General features: G+C 36.9%; 1 protein-coding gene across 1 annotated transcript in view; it reads left to right on the plus strand.

Annotated features, from left to right (window-relative positions):
- The window catches only part of LOC137239628 (uncharacterized), a 548,208-nt gene that overhangs the window by 234,339 nt on the left and 287,654 nt on the right, over positions 1-26,215 (plus strand). The window contains exon 6 of the mRNA XM_067765157.1: positions 3,109-3,244. Within this exon, the coding sequence (XP_067621258.1) occupies positions 3,109-3,244 (136 nt within the window). The remainder of the gene's footprint in view (positions 1-3,108; positions 3,245-26,215) is intronic.

The raw sequence follows: 26,215 nt of genomic DNA on the forward strand, positions 1-26,215 counted from the left end.
AGTCGAATTGATTTTTTCAGAAACCGGAACAAAAAGGTGCGTTGTAAAAATTTGGGAATTTGCTCCTTTTTAATGCATAGCTGACTAATTTCTGAAACTATCTATTTAGGCGACATATAAAATTAATTACACCAATTAAGTGGAGGGAACCAACTTGCCATTCAACGGACTGCTATATTTGTAGTACAAAAGTACTTGGGTTTGGAAAGTCAAGAAAAGTAACCTATGCGAGTGTATCTACAGTGTCATTACCAGAACTAAATTCAACGGAAGCTACAAGGCCAGAATCAAATTTAACTTTAGTTCCGGCTCCAGTTTCATTGTCAACAGCAGTATCTGATTAAGCGGCATCATGTTGTAGATTTCAAACGGAAAACGAAAGAAACTCTCTGCCACAAGCACTACTCAATGACTGGATAAAGGATTTGGAATTGTCAAAGGAAAAGGCCGAACTACACGCCTCTCGTATTTGTTTCATCCATTGTTAAGGTAACATATTATAGAACTCGTCACGAAAAATTTTCCAAGTACTATACGAAGGAAGACAGTGTTTGTTACTGCAAAGACATTGCTGGTATATTCAAACAGTTTGGTGGACCATATGATTCAAAAAAGTGGCGATTGTTCATAGATAGCAATAAATTAAGTTTAAAGGCCGTATTATTGCATATAAGCAACCAAAATCCATCTATCCCGATCGCGCATGCAGTAAATACGAAGGAAACGTATGAGATAATGAAAAAATTGCTGAAATTAATCAAACGCCAAGAACATGATTAGAAAATATGTGCCGATCTTAAAGTCGTTGGAATGCTATGTGGTCTACAAAGTGGATACACAAAATACTGTTGCTTTCTATGCAAATGGGACAACCGGGCTCGTCAAGACCACTGCATCATAAAGGATTGGCCAGAACGAATGGAGTTTCAAGTTGGGGTGGATAACATAAAATACTCCCCACTTATAAAGAAGGAAAAAATAATTCTACCTCCGCTCCACATCAAGCTCGGCCTTATCAAAAACTTTGTCAAGGCTTTGGACAAAGAAGGCGAAGCTTTTCATCATTTGAAGACAATCTCTCCAGAGATTAACTTTAAAACCTATCTGTCTGATAAACAAAAAATTTGTATGAACATTTTTAAATTTACATGAGAATATATAGCCCTAAATCTGCATTCATCGTCCAGTTCGGAACAAACAAGAACGAGAAAAATGTAAACAAAAAATTTGTTCTGAATTGAAAGATAAATCCAGCCTAAGATAATTATATACTAATGTGTCACTTATGTATTTATCTAATTTACTTTTTTATTTTCTTTCAGGAGTAAATATGTCTTTAAAAATTCATTTTCTACAATTCCATATAAATTTTTTCCCGCAAAATCTTGGCGACGAAAGTGACAAGCATGGCGAAATGTTTCACCAGCAAATGAAAATGATTGAAAGTCGGTATCAAGGATTCTGGGATGTCGCTATGATGGGTGACTACTGTTGGTTTCTCATAAGAGAAACCGATCCTAATCTAAATAAGCGTCAAAACAAGACACATAACTTTTTCAATTATAAAATAAGACCATAGAGTTAACACAGAATCATATGTACATATTGTAACGAATTTATGCAAATTCCGCTTATTTTACACCTTCTACTAACGTTCGCATCGCTAAACTGTTGAACAAATAACTCCAATATTCAATAATGCAACAAATGGCCTTTATTAGACTACTTTGATAGTACTTCACAATAACACTTGTACTTCGCAACCAATAGCGTGCTTCAAACTGATTACGGACTACTCAGCTTCTGCTGCTTTTGTACTCTCTGCCCAAATGTCTAGACGTTTCTTCTACTAGAATCCTCTACCTGGTCATCAGCCATACGCGCGTGTATTTGTAGTGTGTAACCATATGCGTGTATATGTGAGCGAAGTAGTAGCTGATGATGACATGCGTTTGTGGGTATCTCTCTGCTGCTTGTATGTATGTGTGTACATGATGATTAATGTATTTATATAGCTTGCTTAAATGTTGTTGTGCCTTTATTTAATAACCTTAGAGATGGTAATATTCGTCACAATATGCTATTATTTGTAGGGTACTTAAGTCTTACTATATGGATATATTTATTTGAATGCTTATAACTTTTGTATTAGTCCATCGATTTTGTTGAATGTAAGCTTATTTTTTTTGTAATAAAACGGAACTTAGAGAGAAAAAAATCTGCAAAGTACAAATTTTTTTTATATTTTTACAAAAAAAATTTTAAAAATCCGTAATGATTGTCCGTTATCTTTGAATCTGCAGGGCCTAGCAAAAAGTGTTGTATTCACAGTTTATGGCATTACCTTTTAAAAGCTTCAAACCGTATTGGAATTGCTCAATGCGTTCTTGAGATATATATGATTAAGTGGACCCAATTTTTTTTAATAAACGGTTATTTGTAAATATCTCAAAAACGTTACCATAGAATTAAAAATAACCTTGATTTTCGGAATCAGGGGGTGATTTTACATAGGAATTTCATAATGGCGTCTCTGGTGCAATTTGGCTGTAAAGCAGTGTTATTTGTGCAGTTCTATGTATTTTGCTTTTTTGAATATGTGAAATTCATTGACATTGTTTTCGTCCGATTTATGATGCGTCTAGTCTAGTTTTTAACTGGGCTGTGGTTGTCCCTACGTAAATGATGTTACTTCGCTCGTTGCTTTTACCATCGCACGCGATTTTATAAATTTTTCAGATTCGGGTAGAGGAGTTTTCTTATTTAGAACTTTACTTTACTTTATAGAACTTTACGCCACACAATTGAGAGCTCCAAAGCGAGCAGCACAAAACTATGTCACAATCAAGCGTCAATGCATTGTCTACTTTCTATTCCAAAGAAAAAAATAAAATAATTTTTCAATAATAGAAAAATTGAAAAAATATTATCATAAAAATTATTGTTCTGGCCTTTCGCTCGAATCTAACCTTGAATCCTGTTACAAGTTGTACTTAAACTTCTACCTGACGCTGACTTAAAAATATTAAACTAGCTGTTTTATTTCCTTTCTGCATAAATCGCGCTTTTCATGAAAATGATATTTCATTAAATAATTTTGTATTTCAGGCGCGTGAGAATTAAACTGTGCGATGTTATAGCCTTGTGGTGTAAAATTACAGGCCAAGGAAGTAGAAGTGATTTAATGCATAGCTTTGTAATAAATGCCTTAACCAACACATCTTCTATTTATACTTTCTCAAAGGTAAGTGAACAATGATTGTTTTTGTCGGAAAGAAATAATAATGATAATAATAGCAATATACTGAATTCAAAGCCGCGGGTGCAGTGTCAATTTTAATCTGGCAGCAAATCGTACTAGTGCTGAAGAAGCTCAAAAATATGACATTAAAGACTGAAATGGTTCTACTTCTATCCCTTGGCAGTGCTTTTAACTGACAATGTTAACACTGTAATGTTGTACAAAGTGGCAATTGCCCCTTCTTAATTGGTGGTTTAGAAATGGTCGCTGCTTTTGATTAGATAATTTAAATACACAGACTTAACTGTTGGCACAAGTGTGGCTAGCAACTGTCCCACTCTGCATCCGATTAACATCAGTTCGAAGTAGTTTTGCTGCATTTACCGGAACATAATTTATTTAAGACGGTCAGTATGTGACGTTCAAATTCAATATTCGTCTATCCCGATATTTTATCAAATTTGTTTTTCTCCCTGCTGCTTTCGTCCAAGGATGTCCCGACGTTCACGTTTACGAGTACCTCCACTTTCTGTCAGCAACGCTGCTCAGCCACATCAACTGCCCACTGCAACCCATCACTACAATCTTCGTAGCAAGGATAGAAGCAGAGCTGGGCTATAAGGATTACGATTACAAGACGATTACGATTATAGTAATCCTAATCGCAGTGTTAACGATTACGTAAATTTAAAAAATTTAAATTTACTGTCACTGTAATCGTTGCTTGGGACTACTTTCATTGAATTTTTATAAAATTTACTATTATTCCCTTTTAAAGTAAATTGAAGAGTAAATTGAAATAAATTCATTTGTACAGTAGTTAGAAAATACAAATGCTACTAATTTTGTTTTTATTCAAGTTAGCATTCTGCAAACACATGTAAGCAAATATTAAAGTTAACGTTTTTGCACAAATAAATATGACAAAAAGGCCTCCATTAGCAATGTTATATAAGATATCCGTATTCAGCATTGGCCTTTAGCAAAACTAATTTTTCAAGAGAAAAAATGGAATGAGCGTGTACCACCGAAACTGCTTACCTTTAAGTCCGCACAAATTTTCCAATTAAACTGCTTATATTGAATGACCTCAAGTAAATTGGATATGCTTAAATAAGTTTCTTTAGTATTCGCAGAATGTCCCACTGGTATTGCTGCTTTTAAATTATGCTTTGAACTGTCTATAAACAAGCGCCAATCATCCACTTTATTTTCTAATTTTAGTGCTTCAAATAAACCTTGAACAACAATGCAGTAGCAAATATTTTCACTTTTAGTAAAAAAGAAGAGAAAGTCTTGTGTCTATTTCAAAATTTGGAAGTACTTGTCGAAGGGCCCAGGCTGTCCTATTGCTGCAAACGAGATCCTAGGACTTCGCTATCAAATTTCGATAATTTCAAATCTCTGGACAAGTCATTAAGTTCGGCTTGTGAGACTCGATGTGGGACCTCTCCTTCTTGTTCACTGTCTGAATTATCTGCCTCGGAGTCACTTTCGCTAGAGGTTTCAAAACTTATAGGCGGCCTAGGTATGGGTAAAGTATGGTCATGTAGTTTTGGTTTTTTAGCTGATGCCACATTTGGATAACTTATTAATTTCCTCTTTTTTCTCGTTTTGTCTTTAAGGTCTATCACGCAAAAATAGCACTGGTCGTGGTTAAAGGGTTCAGTCCACATCATTGGAACACCAAACTTCATGTTATGACCTTTACCCGATACCCATCTCATTAAAGTTAATCTACAAGAGGCGCAAATAAAATGAGGTGTCCTAGATTTGTCGAGATTTTTTACACGGAAACCGAAATAATGAAAGTATGCATCTTTGACAGAACTAGTTATTTTCCGAGCTGAGTTTCCGAAAATATAATGTCCGCAACTAAGCAAAAATCATCCGAATTATTTTTACATTTAAAATCTCTTGCAACAAGCCATTTCGTAAACACATCTACCGATATAGTATGTATAAATTTGCACTACAATTTGCAAAACAAAATTTACAACAAACTGTAGTGACAATTAAATACTTGATGACTTTTTAAATTTATTAGGCCCTAAGGTAGTGTGACCAAATGAAATGTCTCGCCAATTTTATCAAAGTAATACTAAAATTTTAGGATAGGCGCTTGCAAGTTAACGGGGCTATAGTCTCAACGGCACGTCCGATTGGTGTACTGGTATGCTTAAAATTTTCATAGTTAAATTACCTACACCAACTAACTTTTTTTCGTCCATAGAATTTTTCCGATTTTAAAGTGGTTAAATCTGAAATTTTTTAAAAAAATTTCTTTTTTTTCTCAAAATTTTTCCAACGTTTTTTGGCATAGTGGCCAAACTACTGAAGATACTGAAAGTAGGTGAAGGCAAGAAATGTTTATGGGAATTAGTATAATGTACAATTCAACAGTTTAAAACGAAAAAATGAAAACTACAAATTTTTGCCCTACCTATATGAAGTAGTGTTCTGCAAAAATGGGAATTTTCATATTTTCGCCGATATCTTGGAAACTAGATCTGCCCCAGGAAAAAGGAAGTCATATTCGGAATCAGGAGAAAATATTACTTTAGGAAAGGCCTATTTTATTTTTGGAGATTTTTTTTTGTCGAGTAGCGTTATTAATTGTGATATTACTATCAATTTGGTTCTTTTTAATAATATATACATTAACCTGGGTCGATTTGTATGGACGAAAATTAACCGATATCGCGCCATCGATTTTTCGATAGGATTTGGGCTCAGGAAAAGAAGTTCCACTACGCATACCCAATAAAATAATTTTCGAGTCTGCAAAAAAAAAAATGACGAAAGGGTAAATTTTTCGACCAAAACATTCCCCAAAACCCAAGAAATATTTTTTTTCTTCAAAAAACTGTTGTAAAAACGTTAGCGATAACAGTTTTGTGAAAAAAATATTTTTTGTGTTTTGGTGAGTGTTTTGGTCGAAAAATTTACCCTTTCGTCATTTTTTTTTGCAGGCTCGAAAATTATTTTTTTGGGTATGCGTAGTTGAACTTTTTTTCCTGAGCCCAAATCCTATCGAAAAATCTATGGCGCGATATCGATTAATAAATCGACCCAGTCTAATATAAATATATCTGTTCCTGCATCTGTCAAGAGAGTTAAAATTGAGTTCTTTATGTTGTTATGATGTTATGGTAGATATGTAACTATTTAGATGTAGATTAAGTACACGCACTTTTTTTATTTCCTATTCAAAATTTCTTTCCCCCATCTTTGGTTCTGAGTTATCCCCAACAAAAAAATTAAATGCTTTTCGATTTACAAATAAAATAAAAATTTTTATTTACTACATTTTAATTGATTGACTCTGAAAGCCTTTAATGTCGTCTTTAAATTAATTTTCTCCTCTGTAGTAGTGGTTAAATTACTTACTTAATAGGCGCTAAACCGTTTAAACGGTTATAACCGTCCAACAAAGCGTGCCAGTCGCTTCTTTTCTTTGCCAACCGGCGCTAATTGGTCACACCAAGGGAGTTTAAATCGTTTTCCACCTGGTCCTTCCAGCGGAGTGAGGGCCGCCCTCTACCTCTGCTTCCATAGGCTGGTTCCGATAGAAACACTTTCTTGGCCGGAGCGTCATCTTTCATTCGCATAACATGGCCTAGCTAATGCAGCCGCTGCTTTTTAATTCGCTGGACTATGTTGATGTCTGCGAGCTCTGCGTACAGTTCATCGTTAAATCTTCTTCGGTACTCGCCATCGTCAACGCGTAGAGGTCCATACATTTTTGGAAGAACTTTTCTTTCGAACACTCCCAGAGCCGCTTCATCTGATGCTGTCATGGTCCATGCTTCTGCACCATATAGCAGGACGGATACGATAAGTGACTTGTAGAGTATGATTTTCGTTTGCCGAGAGAGGACTTTACTTTTCAATTGCCTACCTAGTCCAAAGTAGCATTTATTGGCAAGAGTCATTCTTCGCTAGATTTCAGAGGTTATGTTGTTGTTATTGTTGATGCTGGTTCCCAAATAAACGAAGTATTTACAAATTTTGGCTGCCAACAGTAGCGTGGTTGCCAAGGCGCATCTGCGCTGACTCTTTGCTCGATGACAGCAGGTACTTCGTTTTGTCGTCATTCACCATCAAACCAATCTTTATCACTTCTTTTTCCAGTTTGTAGTAAGCAGAACTAACGGCGCGGGTGTTTAGGCCGATGATATGAATATTATCAGTGTAAGGATAAAGTAAACCCTCACATCCGTAATATAAGATAAGGTATTTGCGTGGAGCTTTAGTTGCATTTGACAGGCGCTGGCAGTTGGCAACGCGCATGTCAAATGCAACTGCGGCCCACGTCACTAACAGAAAAAATATGATATAATAAATTTTACACTCAACTGTACGAACGTGTCCAAAGGGAATTCAATTTTGTAAAATGAACCTAAATTGTTAAATAAACACCAAGGTGTGGCGAAGCCAATCGCCAAACTTATCAGAAATTGGCTGCGTTTTATAATACCGCGACGGTTTGGAGGCGGCGCCCTCCAAGGTGGATATTTGGGGCAGGTGGCTCAACAAGAACAACCATTTTGGGTAAGCAGCAAGAAGATAACCTGTTGGGTTATCGTAAATGGCGACCGTGATGGTCTTTGGTGGTGGTACAGGTGAGTTGAGTGCGTGCGGTGTCAAAATAACTTTTTAAAGACAATTTTTAATAAGAACAACTAAATGCAACGGAGATAATAAAACTAAGTAAACGGGATTTTGCCACAAATTCAATTAATAAAATACAGAGATAATAGGAATTTTTTTAATTAGATACAATTTTAATACAATTTTCGGTAAAATTTTAAAACAAAATGCGGAGTTAAATACAATTACAATTTTCTACAAAATTAACATAATCAAATCTACCAAATAAAACTGTCTAATAAAAAGCGGAGATACTAGATTTTGCTAAAAGTTAATACAACAAATTTTCTAAAAACTAAAACTACGGAGTTTATAAAAATAACTGCATAAATGCTACTTTCTGCAAAATTTTTAATTAAAATATACAGTAATAATATTATTTAACTTACATATACATAATAACGGCATGCAAAAACCCACGCCACTCAGATAACGGATCCACAAACCGTACCATCACCAGCGGCAACGAACACCATCAACAGCAAAGCCCAGCAGCAGCAACCACCGTCGGCAGCGAAGGCCAGCAGCAGCATTAAGATCAGCGGCAGCGATCATTATAGCAGCAGTGAAGCAGAGAAATAATTATATGATATATAAGTATGTATTAATAAAATTTTTCCAACGGGTTTTTCTTTACATATATGTATACAAAAAAATTAAAAATTTTTTTTAAGTGCGGTGCGTCCACATTAAATATTACAAATTTTTTTTGATTTGTGATTACAACGGTGCGTCCGTTCGTATAAAATATTATATAAAACACTTGGATTTTTTTTACTAAAACGGTGCTTGCGTCTAATTTAACTACCTCAGTTTTCAACAATTTTAAAATTTTCGTACCATTTTATAAATTCCAACATTTTTAGATCTACATTTAAAATTTTTTTTCTCAAGTTTCAACTCTTTACAAATTTACATTTTCTTCAAATTTTTCATATTTTCAAATTTCTAATTTAAAACTTCTCAACTCATTTTACAAATTCTCATACTTTCAAGCTTCCATTTTTCAAATTTTCAAATTATTTCACAAATCTTTCGTTTAAAGTTTCACATGCCTGAATTTCCATTTTTCAAATTTTCATTCTACTTCAGTTTTTTTATTACGTACATTTTCCAACAAAATATCACCATATAAGACTGAGTGAACTAGATAAGCAGTCTGTGGGTACCCTATAAATTTGATAATTTTTTGATATAAAGCGGTGGTTCCGTGAAAAACCAAGCGATTTTTTTTGATATAAAACGGTGGTTGCGTGAAAAACCAATTGAAATTTTTTTAATAAAGCGGTGCGTCTGTGAAAATATATGAATTTTTTTTTTTGAACTGATTACCACATTTTTGAGATTTTTACCAATGCATACTTATATACTTTTGTGCCATTTTAAATTGAATTACTTCTTAAACATTTTGCATACAATTATATTTCAGTGCAATTAATTCTGCCAATAAATTTTTAAATATTTCGTTAGCGACATTTCACTGTAAATCAATTCCCTTTTCCCACAATTTTTTTCCTCTTTTTCCTCAACATTTCAGCTTCAATTATAAATTCCTACATCCAAATCAGTGCTTCATTAATTTCATAGTAGTTCCAACTGAGTTCTTTTGCTATTCTGATAACTACATATGTACAACTTTAGAGATAGGAAGAGAGTTCACAAAAATTCTAATTCAGAACCAGATTCCGATAAATTTGGTTAAACCTCCGAAAGTTTAACTTCATCTTCGACCGAAAAAGTCACAAAACAGGAAAATAAATTATCTTTATCAGCAGATTTCACAGGCTTCGAAGATTCTTCCAACGAAAAGTTAACTTCATTTTTTTATAACGTAAACCCAGATCTTAACGATGCAATTAGTGTAAACGTTGCCTCACCTTCTTCTAATTCAGCTTCAGATCTTAACGATCAAATCGTGGCAACACTTCATTAACATTAAACTACAGCGGTGATCATCTAGCACTTGAGACTTTCATAGACAAAATTGAATTACTTGAAGAGTTCGCTGGTGCAAATTTAACTGGTACTTGTATAGCATTTTTAAAATCAAAACTGGAGGGTAAAGCCCGTGAAGCAATACCAAGGCAAGTAACTTAAGTTAATGAAATCAAAGTAGCTCTCCGTAGTAGGATCAAACCAGACAACTCGAAAGTTGTAGCAGGAAAAATTGCAGCGTTGCACGTTAACAATAACAATTATACAGATTTTGCCAAACACGTTGAAGATTTAGCTGACTCACCTGAGCGGTGTCTTATTATTGAAGGGATCACTTAAGCGAAAGCTCATAAAATGGCAGTCGAACAAACGGTTAACGTGTGTCGCGCAAAATCCAATTTAGTCAAAACTATTTTAGCCTCAACGGCATTTACTGATCCGAAAGACGTAGTAGCAAAACTAATTGTAGAACAAAACAACGAAGTAACAGAGCGTCAAGTTCTAACTTTTCGATCGCGTGGTAACAATACATTCAGGAATTCACGTAGTAGTTATCGTGGTTTTTACCCAAATCACAGCTATACTGGTTATAGAAATAATAGTTCATTTTTATATAATAACAACCGTAACGGTAACAATAATCAGCGATATCGATATGATAACAGAAATAGATACCAAAATAATGACAATAGTAATACACGTTCAAATACAAATTCAAATTCAAATAATAGCAACAATAGAGGTAACAATTCAAGATCGTCAAACGGTAGAGGTAGAAATGCAAACGTCCGCGCTTTAAACGCGAGTGCCCCTCAGGAGCGAACACTGTAGCAGGACGAACTTCCCTCACCAATAGGCATCTATTGTTTAAATCTAAATTACTCAGATTTCATAGAATTACAACTTAACGAGTCACAAAAAATTTTGTTCTTTCTTAGTAGACACTCATGCAGACATTTCTTTAATAAAAATATCATGTATAGACAGTAATATTTCCTTAAATACAAACGACATTATTAACATTACCGGTGTCACTTCCAATTCAGTTCCGACTTTAGGTAAAATTACAGCAAATTTAGATTTTTCAAACTTTTCTCTTAAACATACTTTACATGTAGTAAATGAAGACTTTTATATTCCATCCGATGGCATATTGGTCAAAGATTTCCTGAAAATTAACAAATGCATTATTAATTATGAAAGAAATAGTATTTCCTTTTGGGTAGGTAATGAAAAAGCCGCCATACCAATCCTGCACGGAACAGAAAGCGATAGTTGTATCATTCCTCCCAGATGTGAAACATGCAAACTTTTTGATTTAGGAGATTCACCCGAGCCACTTTTCGTGGACTCGCAGAAAATTGAAAAAGGCGTTTTCACAGCTAGGTGCATTGTTAATTCCAGTAAACCAACAATTAAAGTCATAAACACCACGGATGATGTCAAGTATGTGAAAAGAAACAGTATTCGGACAGAAAAACTTTCCAATTATAATGTTTAGACAATTAATGAGGCAGAATCAGAAGACAAACGTACGAAAAAACCTATTTCAATTTTACAAAATCAAATGCCTCAACATGCTCCAAGTAAATTAATTGACCTTTGCATAGATTATGCCGACATTTTCGCTCTTGACACGGACAAAATGACTTTAAACAACTTCTACGAGCAAAAATTAAGATTGACAGACAACGAGCCGGTATATGTTAAAAACTATCGATTGCAATACTCTCTACGCGAAGAAATAAACCGCCAACACTCTTAGACAACGATTTGATTGAACCTATTTACTCCAATTACAATAGTCCTTTGATTGTAGTCCCAAAGAAAGATACTAATGGTCAAAATCTTATCGTATGTGCGTAGATTTTCGCGCAGTAAACAAGAAACTCATTGCTGATAAATTTCCACTAGCAAGAGTTCACGATATTCTAGATAATCTTGGCAGGGCAAAATATTTTTCCACATTAGATCTTTTTTCGGGATTTCATCAAATCCCTTTGCATACTGACGCACGTGACATTACCTCTCTCATCACTGACAGAGGTGCATTTAGATGGAAACTTCTTCCATTCGGCTTAAATATAGCACCAAATTCATTCTCACGAATGATGACAATGGCTTTTTCGGGTATACCACCCAATGTCGCATTTTTGTACGTCGACGATCGATCGATTATCGTCATAGGTTGTAGTGAAGCACTCCATATTAAAAATCTTTCAAAAGGTCTTTCAACCTCAAACTCAACCCAAATAAATGCAACTTTTTACGACCAGAAGTCACATTTTTAGGTCATAAATGTTCAGCCAATGGTTTGTTGCCAGACGACTCCAAATCGAACGCAATTAAAAAGTATACAAAACCGATTAATAAAGACGCGGTACGACGATTCGTCGCGTTTGCAAATTATTACAGAAGGTTTATACCAAATTTTGCGTTCCTGTCAGCGCCTCTAAATCGATTAAGTAGTAAAAGAGTAGAATTTGTTTGGGATGTTGAGTGCGAAAGAGCATTTTTATCGTTGAAAGCAGCATTACTTTCACCAAACTTACTTCAATACCCAGATTTTACAAAACAATTCACTATTACCGTTGATGCTTCAACAACTGGATGTGGCGCTATTCTGAGTCAAGAATAGCAAGGCAGTGATTTGCCAATTTGTTTCGTTTCTAAAGCATTTAATAATGCAGAGCAGAAACAACCCATTATAGAATTAGAGCTTTTAGCCATTTACTTTGCAATCAAGCAATTTCGACCATACGTTTATGGCACCCATTTCATTGTAAAGTCAGATCATAGACCTCTAGTATACCTTTTCAATATGAAAGACACATCTTCAAAACTTTCAAGAATAAGGATAGAATTAGCTGAATATAATTTCACTATTGTGTAAAGATTAAGGAATCGAACAAACGAATTTTAGGAGTACAGACAAGATCAGTGACAAAACGGCAAAACGATGAAAATCTTCATAGGAAAACAGACAAAAACGACGAAAAACAACTTGTCTACGACAAATTTTCATTTAATTTTTCGAAAAAAAATTCCACGGAAATTACTTACGATAAAAATAATAAAACAACAAATTAAACAAATTTTTGTGCATATTAAACATAAAAAGCTCGAGTTACTTAGTTTTGAGTTTGTTAACGAAATAATGACTTTAGAGAAATTACTTTCGAGGCTAGAATTAGAAGCCAACAAACGCAAAATTAAAACAAATTGAATGGCCTAAAAACGATACTTTATTCAAACATTATACTATTACAAATTTCAAAGATATTGGAAATAAAACTTTAAAATCATTAGAAATTATTCTAGCAGATCCAGTGGAGACAGTAACAGACGAAGACATAAAACTAAAACTAATGAAAATTTACCATAACGATCCAATATCAGGTGGACATTGCGGAATGAAAAAACTGTACGCAAAACTAAGAACAAATTTTTATTGGAAAAACATGACTCGTGATATAGCGAAATATATCAAAAGTTGTAATGATTATCTTGTAAACAAGGTTAAACCTAAAACGAAAGAAGAACTCGTTTTAACACCAACTCCTTGTAAACCATTTGATCTACTAGTTATAGATGCAATAGGACCTCCCCCTAAGTCCAAACACGGTAACAAGTTCGCAGTTACCATGATTTGCGACTTGACCAAATATCTGGTAACAGTTGCTATACTAGACAAATCAGCAAAAACAATTGCTTCAGCCATTTTCGAAACATTTATTTCAACCTACGGCGTAATGAAAATCAGATTTAGGTACAGAATTCGAAAATTAATTGTTTGAAGAATTAACTAAACTTTTAAATATTAAACACAATTTTTCAACTGCATACCATCACGAAACTGTTGGTACAATTCAATAGAGGTTTTAATGAATACTTACGTGCATATTTAAACAATACTTTTTATGATTGGGATATTTATCTAAAATACTTTACATTCCTACACAATACAACAACTAGCACAGTTTTCGACAATAAATTTTCTCCCTTCGAGTTAGTATTTGGTAAAAAGGCAACTTTGCCTCATGAATTACGAAACACAAAATTGATCCATTTTACAATGCCGAAAACTATGCTAAAGAAGTTAAATTTAGAATGCAAAAAACACATGAAATGGCAAAAAATTTAATAATTAAAAATAAAATACAAACCAAAACGTTTTATGATAGAACGGCACGACTATTAGCTATTAAAATAGGCGATAAAGTTCTCGTACAAAAAGAACCACGCCACAAAGATGAAAATATATACCAGGGTCCTTTTGCTATAATTAAAATTAACGACCCTAATGTTACACCACCGTGCCGTGGAGTGATGGTAGCGTGCTCCGCCTATCACACCTTATGCCCCAGGTTCACACCCCGGGCAAAGCAACATCAACATTTTAGAAATAAGGTTTTTCAATTAGAAGACAATTTTTCTAAGCGGGGTCGCTCCTTGGCAGTGTTTGGCAAGCGCTCCGGGTGCCATGAAAAGCTCTCAGTAAAAACTCATCTGCCTTGAAAATGCCGTTCGGAGTCGGCATAAAACATGTAGGTCATGTCCGGCCAATTTGTAGGGAAAATCAAGAGGAGCATGATGCAAATTGGAAAAGAAGCTCGGCCTTAGATCTCTTCGGATGTTATCGCGTCTTACATGTTTTTCTTAATGTTACAATTTTCGATGAGGTAACAAAAAAAGAAAAACCTGTACACAAAACCAGAATAAATAAAATTGATTAATAACTATTAGTAATATTATATTCATATATACATACAATTTTATAAATCTTAATATAAATTTAGGAAAATGATAATTTATAATTGAATTATATACAATTTAAATTTATTATACAAACAAAAAAAAACATAAAGAAAAAAATATTAATGTAATGCTACCCTTTTTAATTTATATTACAACAAAATGTAAAGTTGCTCCGGATGAAGGAATTGCAAAAAGGAAGAATGTGGCAATTGTGATCGGCCGAATTGCCAAATTCTTCTTTTCAAAGGAAGGATGATGTAAGGATAAAGTAAACCCCCACATCCGTAATATAAGATAAGCTATGTGCGTGGAGCTTTAGTTGCATTTGACAGGCGCGGGCAGTTGGCAACGCGCATGTCAAATGCAACTGCGGCCCACGTCACTGACAGAAAAAATATGCATGTCTCTTCTCCGCTGCGTGTACGTACATATGTGTAGACATAATGATTGATTTATTGATGTGCATACAAGTCACTGCTTAGCATCGACTTAGAGATGATAGTATCCCCTTGCTAATATTCGTCACACTGCCCTCCACCTAAGTCTGATCGTCCCGATCAGACAAATCTCTCGATCTAAACGCTGCCAGCCTTTCCAAATGAACCACTTTCACTTTTGTTGGTGGTTTGCCAATGGTTTGTATGCGGTACACTACATCGTTGATCCGTTTTACAACTTTGTATGGGCCTTCCCAATTACACTGCAATTTCGGGGACATACCTTTTTTTCGTTGTGGGTTGTATAACAGCACCAAATATCCTTCCTGAAACCCTTCCGAATTAATTGCTTTGTGGTATCTCGCTTTCATCTTGTCACTCGTAATCTTTGCTCGTTGCCTTACCAGATCGTGTATTTCTTCAGCTCTTCTTGCAAGACACCAGTGGATTTCTTGACATTCCTCTTCGCATCGGCATCTATCCCATACTTCAAATCAGCTGGCAGTCGAAGGTTATTACCAAAAATTACCTTTGCGGGAGTTTGGCCCGTTGTCTCATGTACTGCCGATCGGTAAGCCATCAAGAATAATGATATGTGTGTATCCCACTCCTTATGTTATTTATCTACTACTTTTCTTAAATGCTCCTCCGATGTTCTGTTGAAACTTTCCACCATACCATAGGACTGAGGATGCAATGCAGTTGTCCGTGTTTTTCGAATGCCCAACTTCTTACACAATTCTTGGAACACAGCTGATTCAAAATGCTTGCCTTGGTCAGAATGTAACTCCATTGGTACACCATACCTTGCAAACCAATCGTTTGTAACCACTTCTGCTACTGTTTCCGCTTCTTGGTTTGGGATTGGGTATACCTCTGGCCATTTACTGAAATAATCCATAACCACTACTACGTATTTGTTTCCGCGGTTGTTAGTAGGAAATGGACCTGCGACATCCATGGCGATCCTTTCAAATGGTGCACCTGAAATATGCTGCTTCATCTGGCCATGACTTCGTGTTTTGGGCCCTTTCGCTCTGTTGCAAACCTTGAAGTTGGCAATCCACTCGGTGACCGACTGACGGCAACCAACCCAATAGAATCTCTGCTTAATTTTCGCTAGCGTGTTCGTGATTCCAAGATGACCTCCACTTGGACCATTATGCAGCTCGCTGAGCGCGTCAGGAATCCTCTTTCTGGGAACAACTATCAGTTTCTTCTTGCATTGACCATCCTCACTGTCCCATACTCGATGCACGCAACCGGATATCAATTCTAAACTGTTCCACTGTGCCCAATATGACTTCGCAGTGGGACTCTCTGCTGACATCTCATCTTTGCTGGTCTTTCGTTTCGTTCGAGCCCTTGCATAACATGTGACAGATCTGTATCTTCTAGCTGAAACTTTCTTAGTTGTTCCTTGTCCCATTCATCCGTACACGTTATAGTCATTAGCCGGACATCTATAATGTTTTCTTTAGCCCCGGCCTGTGAACAGTGCTTGCATTCCAAACTACATGGTCTTCGTGACATTGCATCAGCATTTCCATGGGTACTACCTTTTCGATGCTCAATGGAACAGTCATAGCTTTGTAGTCGCTCGATCCACCGTGGCAATTGTCCTTCCGGATTACGGAACTGCAGAAGCCATTTCAACGCTGCGTGATCTGTCCTGACGCGGAATCGCTGGCCATAGAGGTATTTGTGAAAATGTTTAATGGACTTTACCAATTCCAGCAGCTCTCTCCGTGTAACGCAATAGTTCCTCTCTGGTTTTCCAATCGAACGGCTGTAATATGCAACTACCTTCTCCTGTCCATCGACCAGTTGTGATAAAACGCCTCCTATAGCATATCCACTCGCATCTGTATCTAGAATGAATGTTGCTCCTGGAATCGGATATGCCAACATTGGGGCAGTGCACAAACGCTCCTTCAATGTTTGAAAAGCCCCTTCTTGCTCCTTCTTTCATTCAAAAGCTTTATTTTTTCTTGTAAGCTCATGGAGGCTATGGGCTACGCTGGAAAAGTTTGGCACAAATCGGTGGTAATATGTGCACAGCCCAAGGAAACTTCTTAATTCATGCAGGTTCAGTGGTATTGGCCTATCCCTTACTGCCTCTATCTTTTCATTTGCAGTACAGATGCCTTCTGGCGTTACCTTGTGACCCAAATAATTTACTTCCTTTTTAAACAGCGAACACTTTTTGGGACTTAACTTCAGACCAGCGCCAGCTATTCTCTGGAAAACTTCATCTAAGTTTTTAAGATTTTCATCAATGTTCTTACGATGATGTCGTCCAGGTACACCAGGCATGTTTTCCAATGTAGTCCTTTCAATACCTGATCCATGAGTCTCTCGAAAGTAGCTGGTGCATTACATAGTCCAAAGCGCATTACTGTAAATTGCCAAAGACCATCTTCGACGCTGAAGGCTCTTTTCTCTTTGTCTTCCTCCTTCACCTCCACTTGCCAGTAGCCACTTTTCAAGTCCAATGTGGAAAGCCACTTCGGACCAAAGAGCGAGTCCAGAGTGTCGTCAATTCTTTGCAATGGGTAGCTATCCTTTTTCGTGACGTCGTTCAACTTGTGGTAGTCCACGCAAAACCTCATTTTCCCATCCTTCTTCTTCACAAGTACCACAGGTGACTCCATGGACTAGCTGATGGTTCGATGACGCCGCTGTCGCTCATTTCTTGTACGATTTGACTCACAACTTCCCGTTTCGCCAGTGGAACACTACGAGGAGCTTGGCGTATCGGCCTCGCGTCTCTAGTGTCAATTTTATGTTTCACAACATTGGTGCGGCCTGGTTTGGAACCATCCTGGTCAAATATGTTTGTGTACTTTAGGAGAAGTAGCTTTGCCTTACTCTGATAATCTTCCTCTAGCCCCTCCGTCCATGCCGTGATGTCAGTTGAAAGATCAGTATTACTAGATGAAACGTAAAAATAGCTCCTTTGGTCAGTTTGAGTGGTGAAGTTATTGAGTACTCTTACCGGAATACGTCCATCCTGTTTTGTCAAAGCCAGGGTTTTTCCTACAAGTATGTTCGGTGCTGATTTGTTTGCTGCTTCGACAACCCACAATTTGTTTGTCCCACAATCTCCAGCAACCTTTGCCCAGATGACAGCTTCTGATTTTGGTGGTTTTTGCTGACTCTTCCACCAGCACTCGTTTACTGCTGTAGCCTCTCGTAGCCAAAATTAAGTGGTACATCTATGTTCTTATATCGCATCGTCTTGCTTTGCATGTCGATCTTGATGCCCCGGTCGATTAAGAAGTCCACTCCAATTATGATTTCATCAACAATCTCTGCCACTATAAAATTTTGTACTACCGTGACGTTCCCAATTGCGACTTCACATGCTACTTCTCCTAGAACCGTGCTGTCTTTTCCAGTGGCTGTACGCAATCTTGCTCCATGCAATGGTCTTATCTTCTTGTTGACTAAATCCGCTCGAATGATGGAATGAGATGCACCCGTATCTACAGTCAGTAAACGTTCCTTTCCATCCACATGTCCTCCGACAGTAAGATTGTTTGACCTTCTTCCAATTTGCGAGATAGAGATTATGGGGCACTCAATTGAGGGAGCCAGCTGTCGCCCTTGCGGCTGACTCGCTTTAGTTTAACGATTGAGTAGATTTGTATATTTGCTCATCTCCTTAAGTTCTGCGTTTACGGCCACCCACATTGTTGGAACTATTGGCACCGGTGCTACAATGTCATGCAATGTGATCTGGGTTGCTGCACTTGAAACATTTCATAACTCCGGCATTTTTCAGTTGTGATCCCTTCAGTGCTTCCAAAATTGTGTCTACCCAATCTGGTGTTTCCACAGTGAGGCAGTTTCCTGAGTCAGTGCATGGGATACCGTTTCAGCAAATGTTGGCTTTGGGTTCGCATATGTATCTTGTTTCGTTTCTACGTCCCGTATGCCGTTTATAAAACTCGGGTGTGTCCGCATTTGCCAAATGATCCACCTTTCTACATCCGAAGCAAACTCTTGCAAAGTCTCATTAGCTTTTTGGTAACGATTTTGCAACCCAATTTGGTATATCTGTTTTCTATGCTCGCTTCCATAACGTCTCTCGACAGCGGCCATCAATGCTTCATAGTTGTTCCGTTCTCCTACGGGAATAGTCTGTAGGATTTCGGCTGCTGGCCCCTTCAATGCTACGAATAGAGCTGCAACTTTATCTTCAGCATTCCAGTTGTTCACTGCTGCGGTCTTCTCAAACTGTAGCTTAAAGACCTGGAGAGGAACAGAACCGTCAAAGGATGGTGTTTTTACCTTTGGATTACTCGCTGAAACTGCGAAGACATTTGTGGCACCTGGTATGGTAAACGCTCCTCTTGTTCTCTATCTTGGATGTTATACGTGTCTCTTGCGATTCCAGTTGGATGCTATACTTTTCTTCTGTTCTGCCAGTTGAGATGACATTTGTGACGACATTTCTGAAATACGCGCTTCTTGTGCTTCAATCTTCGATGTTATTTCTAACGACATTTCTGAAATACGTGTCTTCTGTTCTTCCATCTTGGATGTTATACGGTTCTCCTGCTATTCCATATATGTCTTCTGTTCTGCCAGTTGAGATGACACTGTCGATGTTTGCGCAGATATTCAATTCAATTCAATTTATTTAAAAAACAGTGTATTAGTGCAATAAGATCGAAAAAAATGATCTTTTATAGTACAATAGTTTGGTATATACAGAATTGTATAAGTTTCATTAAGAGCTTAAAACTAAGTATTAACATTTGTGAGGTAAATTATGCACCGATGCTTAGAACTATCAAACCAAATACATAATACATGTAAGATTGTTATATAAATTCAGTAAATTAACTGTTTTATAATATAATAACTTGATGTAGTACATATAAGATTAGAGAGCAAATCTTTCCGAAAAATTATAATAGTAATAATTGAAAAACAAAACATTAAATCAACGAAAATGCGAATATAATATTTTCTTAAAGTTCCTTTGTTTAGATTTGTCCGAATAGATGCCGGAATAGAATTCCAAATTCGAATAGCATTGACGAAAAATAGTCTTGCAGAGGAAAGAAGAGAGTAGGATCTAGGAAAAATTAATTTTTCATACAGGTAACTAGGCTGTTTCACAGTTATAAGACCGAAAAGAAATATACAATTTCTAACTTTTAAATACTCTAGTATTTCACATCCTAGGAGGCGAGACTTCCAGTCGGAAATGTGTTCATATCTTGACAAGCCATATACATATCTTGTGACATTATTGAATACCACTTCAATTTTATTGGCAGATTGGGAATCCAAATTGCTATATATGAGTTCCGGGGAGCAGATAATCGGCATGATAAGTTGTATGGCTAGCTTTCTTCTAATAGTAACCGGATTGTAGGAAGCAGAATATCGCAAGTTCCTCAAGACATAATAAACTTTACGTACAACAGAATTTACGTGATCAGTGCATGTTAGGCCGGAATTTATGATAAAGCCAAGATTAGTCACTTTCGATACAAAACGAACACTCTCATGACCTATAAACAGTGGTGGAATGGCTGAGCAGTCCAGTCGTCTATTACATATTGGAAGCACATATGATTTGGCGCAGTTCAGACGAAGACCATTATGCGAAGCCCATGCTTCGATAGATGACAGGTCTTCGTTGAAGTCAGCACGCAGCTCATCCGTCTTATCAAGAGGCCGCGACATGTATAATTGTATATCATATGCATAACCATGCATTTGAACATGGTAACACGTGGAGAACACATCGTACTACACATACTAAACAAAAGTGGACCCAGTATAAAGCCTTGTGGAACACCAACCGAAAGAGGACGCAGACCAGAGAGCCTAATTTTACACACTGAGATCTCCCTTCCAGATAACTCTTCATTAAACGTACCGCGGCTTCACTAAAACCAAAGAATCTCACAAGCTTAGCGCACAGCAGTGCATGGTTTACCGAATCGAATGCCTTAGAGAGGTCAAGTAAACAAAGCAGAGTAAGGTAGTTCCTGTCAAATGGTATGCGGATGTCGTCATATTACAGCTAAAATCATGTTCAAGTCTTTGCTCGTAACTGTCTGCGATGTTTCATTTTTCTCTTCAATTTTTGTTGTCTCCTCGCCATCAAGAGGAAAAACATAATCTTCCACGTTAATTCCCTCTAATTCCATTGCCTTTCGTAGTCGTGCCTGAAGTTCGAGTTTATTGCCGGTTGTATTCAATCCACGGCTCTCCAACTCCTTCTTCAGTTGCTGGATCTTCAATTCACTCCACCTTGCCATGTCCAAGTTGTATTCGAAGTCTTCGGAATTTATTCAACAATTCCTCTTCTGGCACCAATTGTAACGAATTTACTGCAATTTCTCTTATTTGCAACCTTCTACTAACGTTCGAATCACTAAATAAATAACTTCACTATTCAATAATGCAAAATGGCCTTTATTAAACTACTTTCAAAATAACACTTCTATTGCTCGCCAGATAGCATCTTGAATCGAACTGATTGTCGTGCCTCTACTGTTGCTGCCTTTTATACTCTGTGATTTCTCGTCCGCATACTTCTAGGCGCTTCCATTTCTAGAATTTACTAGTTGGTTATCAGCTATAAAATTACTACGTTTATAGCTTCTCATATGCGCGTGTATATGTGAGCACAATTATAATTGTCTACTTTTGGGAGCATCTTAGATAAGATATCCACATGTGTTTGTGCGTCTCTTCTCCGCTGCGTGTACGTACATATGTGTAGACATAATGATTTATTTATTGATGTGCATAGAAGTCACTGCTTAGCATCGGCTTAGAGATTATAGTATCCCTTAGTGTTGCTAATATTCGTCAAAATATAATAAATTTTACACTCAACTGGACGGACGTGTCCAAAGGAAATTCAATTTTGTAAAATAAATCTAAATTGTTAAATAAACCCAAGGTGTGGCGAAGCCAATCGCCAAACTTATCAGACATTTTTTTATAATACCGCGACGGTTTGGTGGCGGCGCCCTCCAAGGTGGATATTTTGGGCAGGTGGCTCAACAAGAACAACCATTTTGGGCAAGCAACAAGAAGATAACCTGTTGGGTTATCGTACATCAGCATATGCCAGTAATTGCATGCTTTTGTAGAATATTGTTCTAGAGCAGTTAAGTTCTGCAGCTAGTAAATTGTCTCCATCATCAAATTAAAGAAATCGCATGATAGGGGCCACCTGGTGTGAAACCTCGTTTAGTTTCGAACCGCTCGGAGGGTTCCTTCCCAATTCCGACTGAGCTGATGGTGTTGCTCAACGTCATTTTCCACAGACGTATAAGTTTTGCGGGGAACCAAATGCAGACATAGCGGCATATAGGTAGCTCCTTTTCGTGCTGTCGAAGATGGCTTCAAAATCGACGAAGAGGTGATGTATGTCGATTCTTTTTTCGCGGGTTTTTTTTGACGCATTGTCAAAATATGGTCGATGGTAGATTTACCAGGTCTAAAGCCGCACTGATAAGGTCCAATGAACCAATTCACGATGGGCGACAATCTTTCACACAATACACTTGACAGGACCTTATATGCGATATTAAGAAGACTGATCACGCGATAGATGACGCAGTTTGCAGTATCCCCTTTCTTGTGGACTGGGCAAAGAACACTTAGATTCCAATCGCCGGGCATGCACTCGTCCGACGATATGAATTTACAATTCAATTCAATTTATTTAACACATTTGTACAAGTGGGACTATTGCCTCTTAAAGTACATCGATATTTGGATATGTGTACAATACAATAATGTGAGTATAACAATATTTATAATAATATAAAAGAAATAACAGAAATAGACAATGTAGATTCGAGAAAATAGCTAGAATAGTGTTTTTCGTATATCAAGAAATTCAGGCAAAGCCAATTTAAAGCGCGATGCATTGGGCTCATTTTTAATTTTACTTTGCGCCTTAACAACTCTTCGCCGCCGTATTTGAATAGCTTCGGGTGATGGGAAATTTATTCCATCATCATCGATTGCGGGATCGGGTTCCTCATCCCTGTGCGCCAAATCGCTGTCTCCATTGGGGAAAGCAGAGAAGTGTTCCCTCCATAATCTAAGTACTCTCTGGACATCAGTTACAAGGTCGCCGTTTTCGTTCCTACAGGAGTTTCCCCCGGTCTTAAAACCTTCCGTCTGTCGCCGTATTTTTTGGTAAAATTTTCGGGCGTTATTCCTGGTGGCTAGCAGCTCAAGCTCCTCGCACTCACGCCTTTCTGCCTTTGCTGTTTTCTTCTTGAAAATGCGTCTCGCTTCCCTTTTCAAATCACGCGTTCACACACTCCTCTTGTTGCGCTCGCTTTTAGCATAGCCCTGTAGGCAGCGTCTTTTCTTTCGGTTGCAACGCGGCATTCTTCATCGTACCAGTTGTTTTTCCTTGGTCGCCGGTAACCAATTTTGCCCTCGGCGGCAGTACGAAGTGCTTTGGAGATATGCAAAAGTCACATATGAAAAAGTCACAAAACAGGAAAATAAATTATCTTTATCAGCAGATTTCACAGGCTTCGAAGATTCTTCCAACGAAAAGTTAACTTCATTTTTTTATAACGTAAACCCAGATCTTAACGATCCAATTAGTATAAACGTTGCCTCACCTTCTTCTAATTCAGCTTCAGATCTTAACGATCAAATCGTGGCAACACTTCATTAACATTAAACTACAGCGGTGATCCTCTAGCACTTGAGACTTTCATAGACAAAATTGAATTACTTGAAGAGTTCGCTGGTGCAAATTTAACTGGTACTTGTATAGCATTTTTAAAATCAAAACTGGAGGGTAAAGCCCGTGAAGCAATACCAAGGCAAGTAACTTAAGTTAATGAAATCAAAGTAGCTCTACGTAGTAGGATCAAACCAGACAACTCGAAAGTTGTAGCAGGAAAAATTGCAGCGTTGCACGTTAACAATAACAATTATACAGATTTTGCCAAACAAGTTGAAGATTTAGCTGACTCACCTGAGCGGTGTCTTATTATTGAAGGGATCACTTAAGCGAAAGCTCATAAAATGGCAGTCGAACAAACGGTTAACGTGTGTCGCGCAAAATCCAATTTAGTCTAAACTATTTTAACCTCAACGGCATTTACTGATCCGAAAGACGTAGTAGCAAAACTAATTGTAGAACAAAACAACGAAGTAACAGAGCGTCAAGTTCTAACTTTTCGATCGCGTGGTAACAATACATTCAGGAATTCACGAAGTAGTTATCGTGGTTTTTACCCAAATCACAGCTATACTGGTTATAGAAATAATAGTTCATTTTTATATAATAACAACCGTAACGGTAACAATAGTCAGCGATATCGATATGATAACAGAAATAGATACCAAAATAATGACAATAGTAATACACGTTCAAATACAAATTCAAATTCAAATAATAGCAACAATAGAGGTAACAATTCAAGATCGTCAAACGGTAGAGGTAGAAATGCAAACGTCCGCGCTTTAAACGCGAGTGCCCCTCAGGAGCGAACACTGTAGCAGGACGAACTTCCCTCACCAATAGGCATCTATTGTTTAAATCTAAATTACTCAGATTTCATAGAATTACAACTTAACGAGTCACAAAAAATTTTGTTCTTTCTTAGTAGACACTCATGCAGACATTTCTTTAATAAAAATATCATGTATAGACAGTAATATTTCCTTAAATACAAACGACATTATTAACATTACCGGTGTCACTTCCAATTCAGTTCCGACTTTAGGTAAAATTACAGCAAATTTAGATTTTTCAAACTTTTCTCTTAAACATACTTTACATGTAGTAAATGAAGACTTTTATATTCCATCCGATGGCATATTGGTCAAAGATTTCCTGAAAATTAACAAATGCATTATTAATTATGAAAGAAGTAGTATTTCCTTTTGGGTAGGTAATGAAAAAGCCGCCATTTGGTAATCCTGCACGGAACAGAAAGCGATAGTTGTATCATTCCTCCCAGATGTGAAACATGCAAACTTTTTGATTTAGGAGATTCACCCGAGCCACTTTTCGTGGACTCGCAGAAAATTGAAAAAGGCGTTTTCACAGCTAGGTGCATTGTTAATTCCAGTAAACCAACAATTAAAGTCATAAACACCACGGATGATGTCAATTATGTGAAAAGAAACAGTATTCGGACAGAAAAACTTTCCAATTATAATGTTTAGACAATTAATGAGGCAGAAACAGAAGACAAACGTACGAAAAAACCTATTTCAATTTTACAAAATCAAATGCCTCAACATGCTCCAAGTAAATTAATTGACCTTTGCATAGATTATGCCGACATTTTCGCTCTTGACACGGACAAAATGACTTTAAACAACTTCTACGAGCAAAAATTAAGATTGACAGACAACGAGCCGGTATATGTTAAAAACTATCGATTGCAATACTCTCTACGCGAAGAAATAAACCGCTAACACTCTTAGACAACGATTTGATTGAACCTATTTACTCCAATTACAATAGTCCTTTGATTGTAGTCCCAAAGAAAGATACTAATGGTCAAAATCTTATCGTATGTGCGTAGATTTTCGCGCAGTAAACAAGAAACTCATTGCTGCTAAATTTCCACTAGCAAGAGTTCACGATATTCTAGATAATCTTGGCAGGGCAAAATATTTTTCCACAATAGATCTTTTTTCGGGATTTCATCAAATCCCTTTGCATACTGACGCACGTGACATTACCTCTCTCATCACTGACAGAGGTGCATTTAGATGGAAACTTCTTCCATTCGGCTTAAATATAGCACACGAATGATGACAATGGCTTTTTCGGGTATACCACCCAATGTCGCATTTTTGTACGTCGACGATCGATCGATTATCGTCATAGGTTGTAGTGAAGCACTCCATATTAAAAATCTTTCAAAAGGTCTTTCAACCTCAAACTCAACCCAAATAAATGCAACTTTTTACGACCAGAAGTCACATTTTTAGGTCATAAATGTTCAGCCAATGGTTTGTTGCCAGACGACTCCAAATCGAACGCAATTAAAAAGTATACAAAACCGATTAATAAAGACGCTGTACGACGATTCGTCGCGTTCGCAAACTATTACAGAAGGTTTATACCAAATTTTGCGTTCCTGTCAGCGCCTCTAAATCGATTAAGTAGTAAAAGAGTAGAATTTGTTTGGGATGTTGAGTGCGAAAGAGCATT

Source organism: Eurosta solidaginis, chromosome 1 (assembly GCF_040869045.1).
Source record: "Eurosta solidaginis isolate ZX-2024a chromosome 1, ASM4086904v1, whole genome shotgun sequence".
NCBI classification, from domain to species: Eukaryota; Metazoa; Arthropoda; class Insecta; order Diptera; family Tephritidae; genus Eurosta; species Eurosta solidaginis.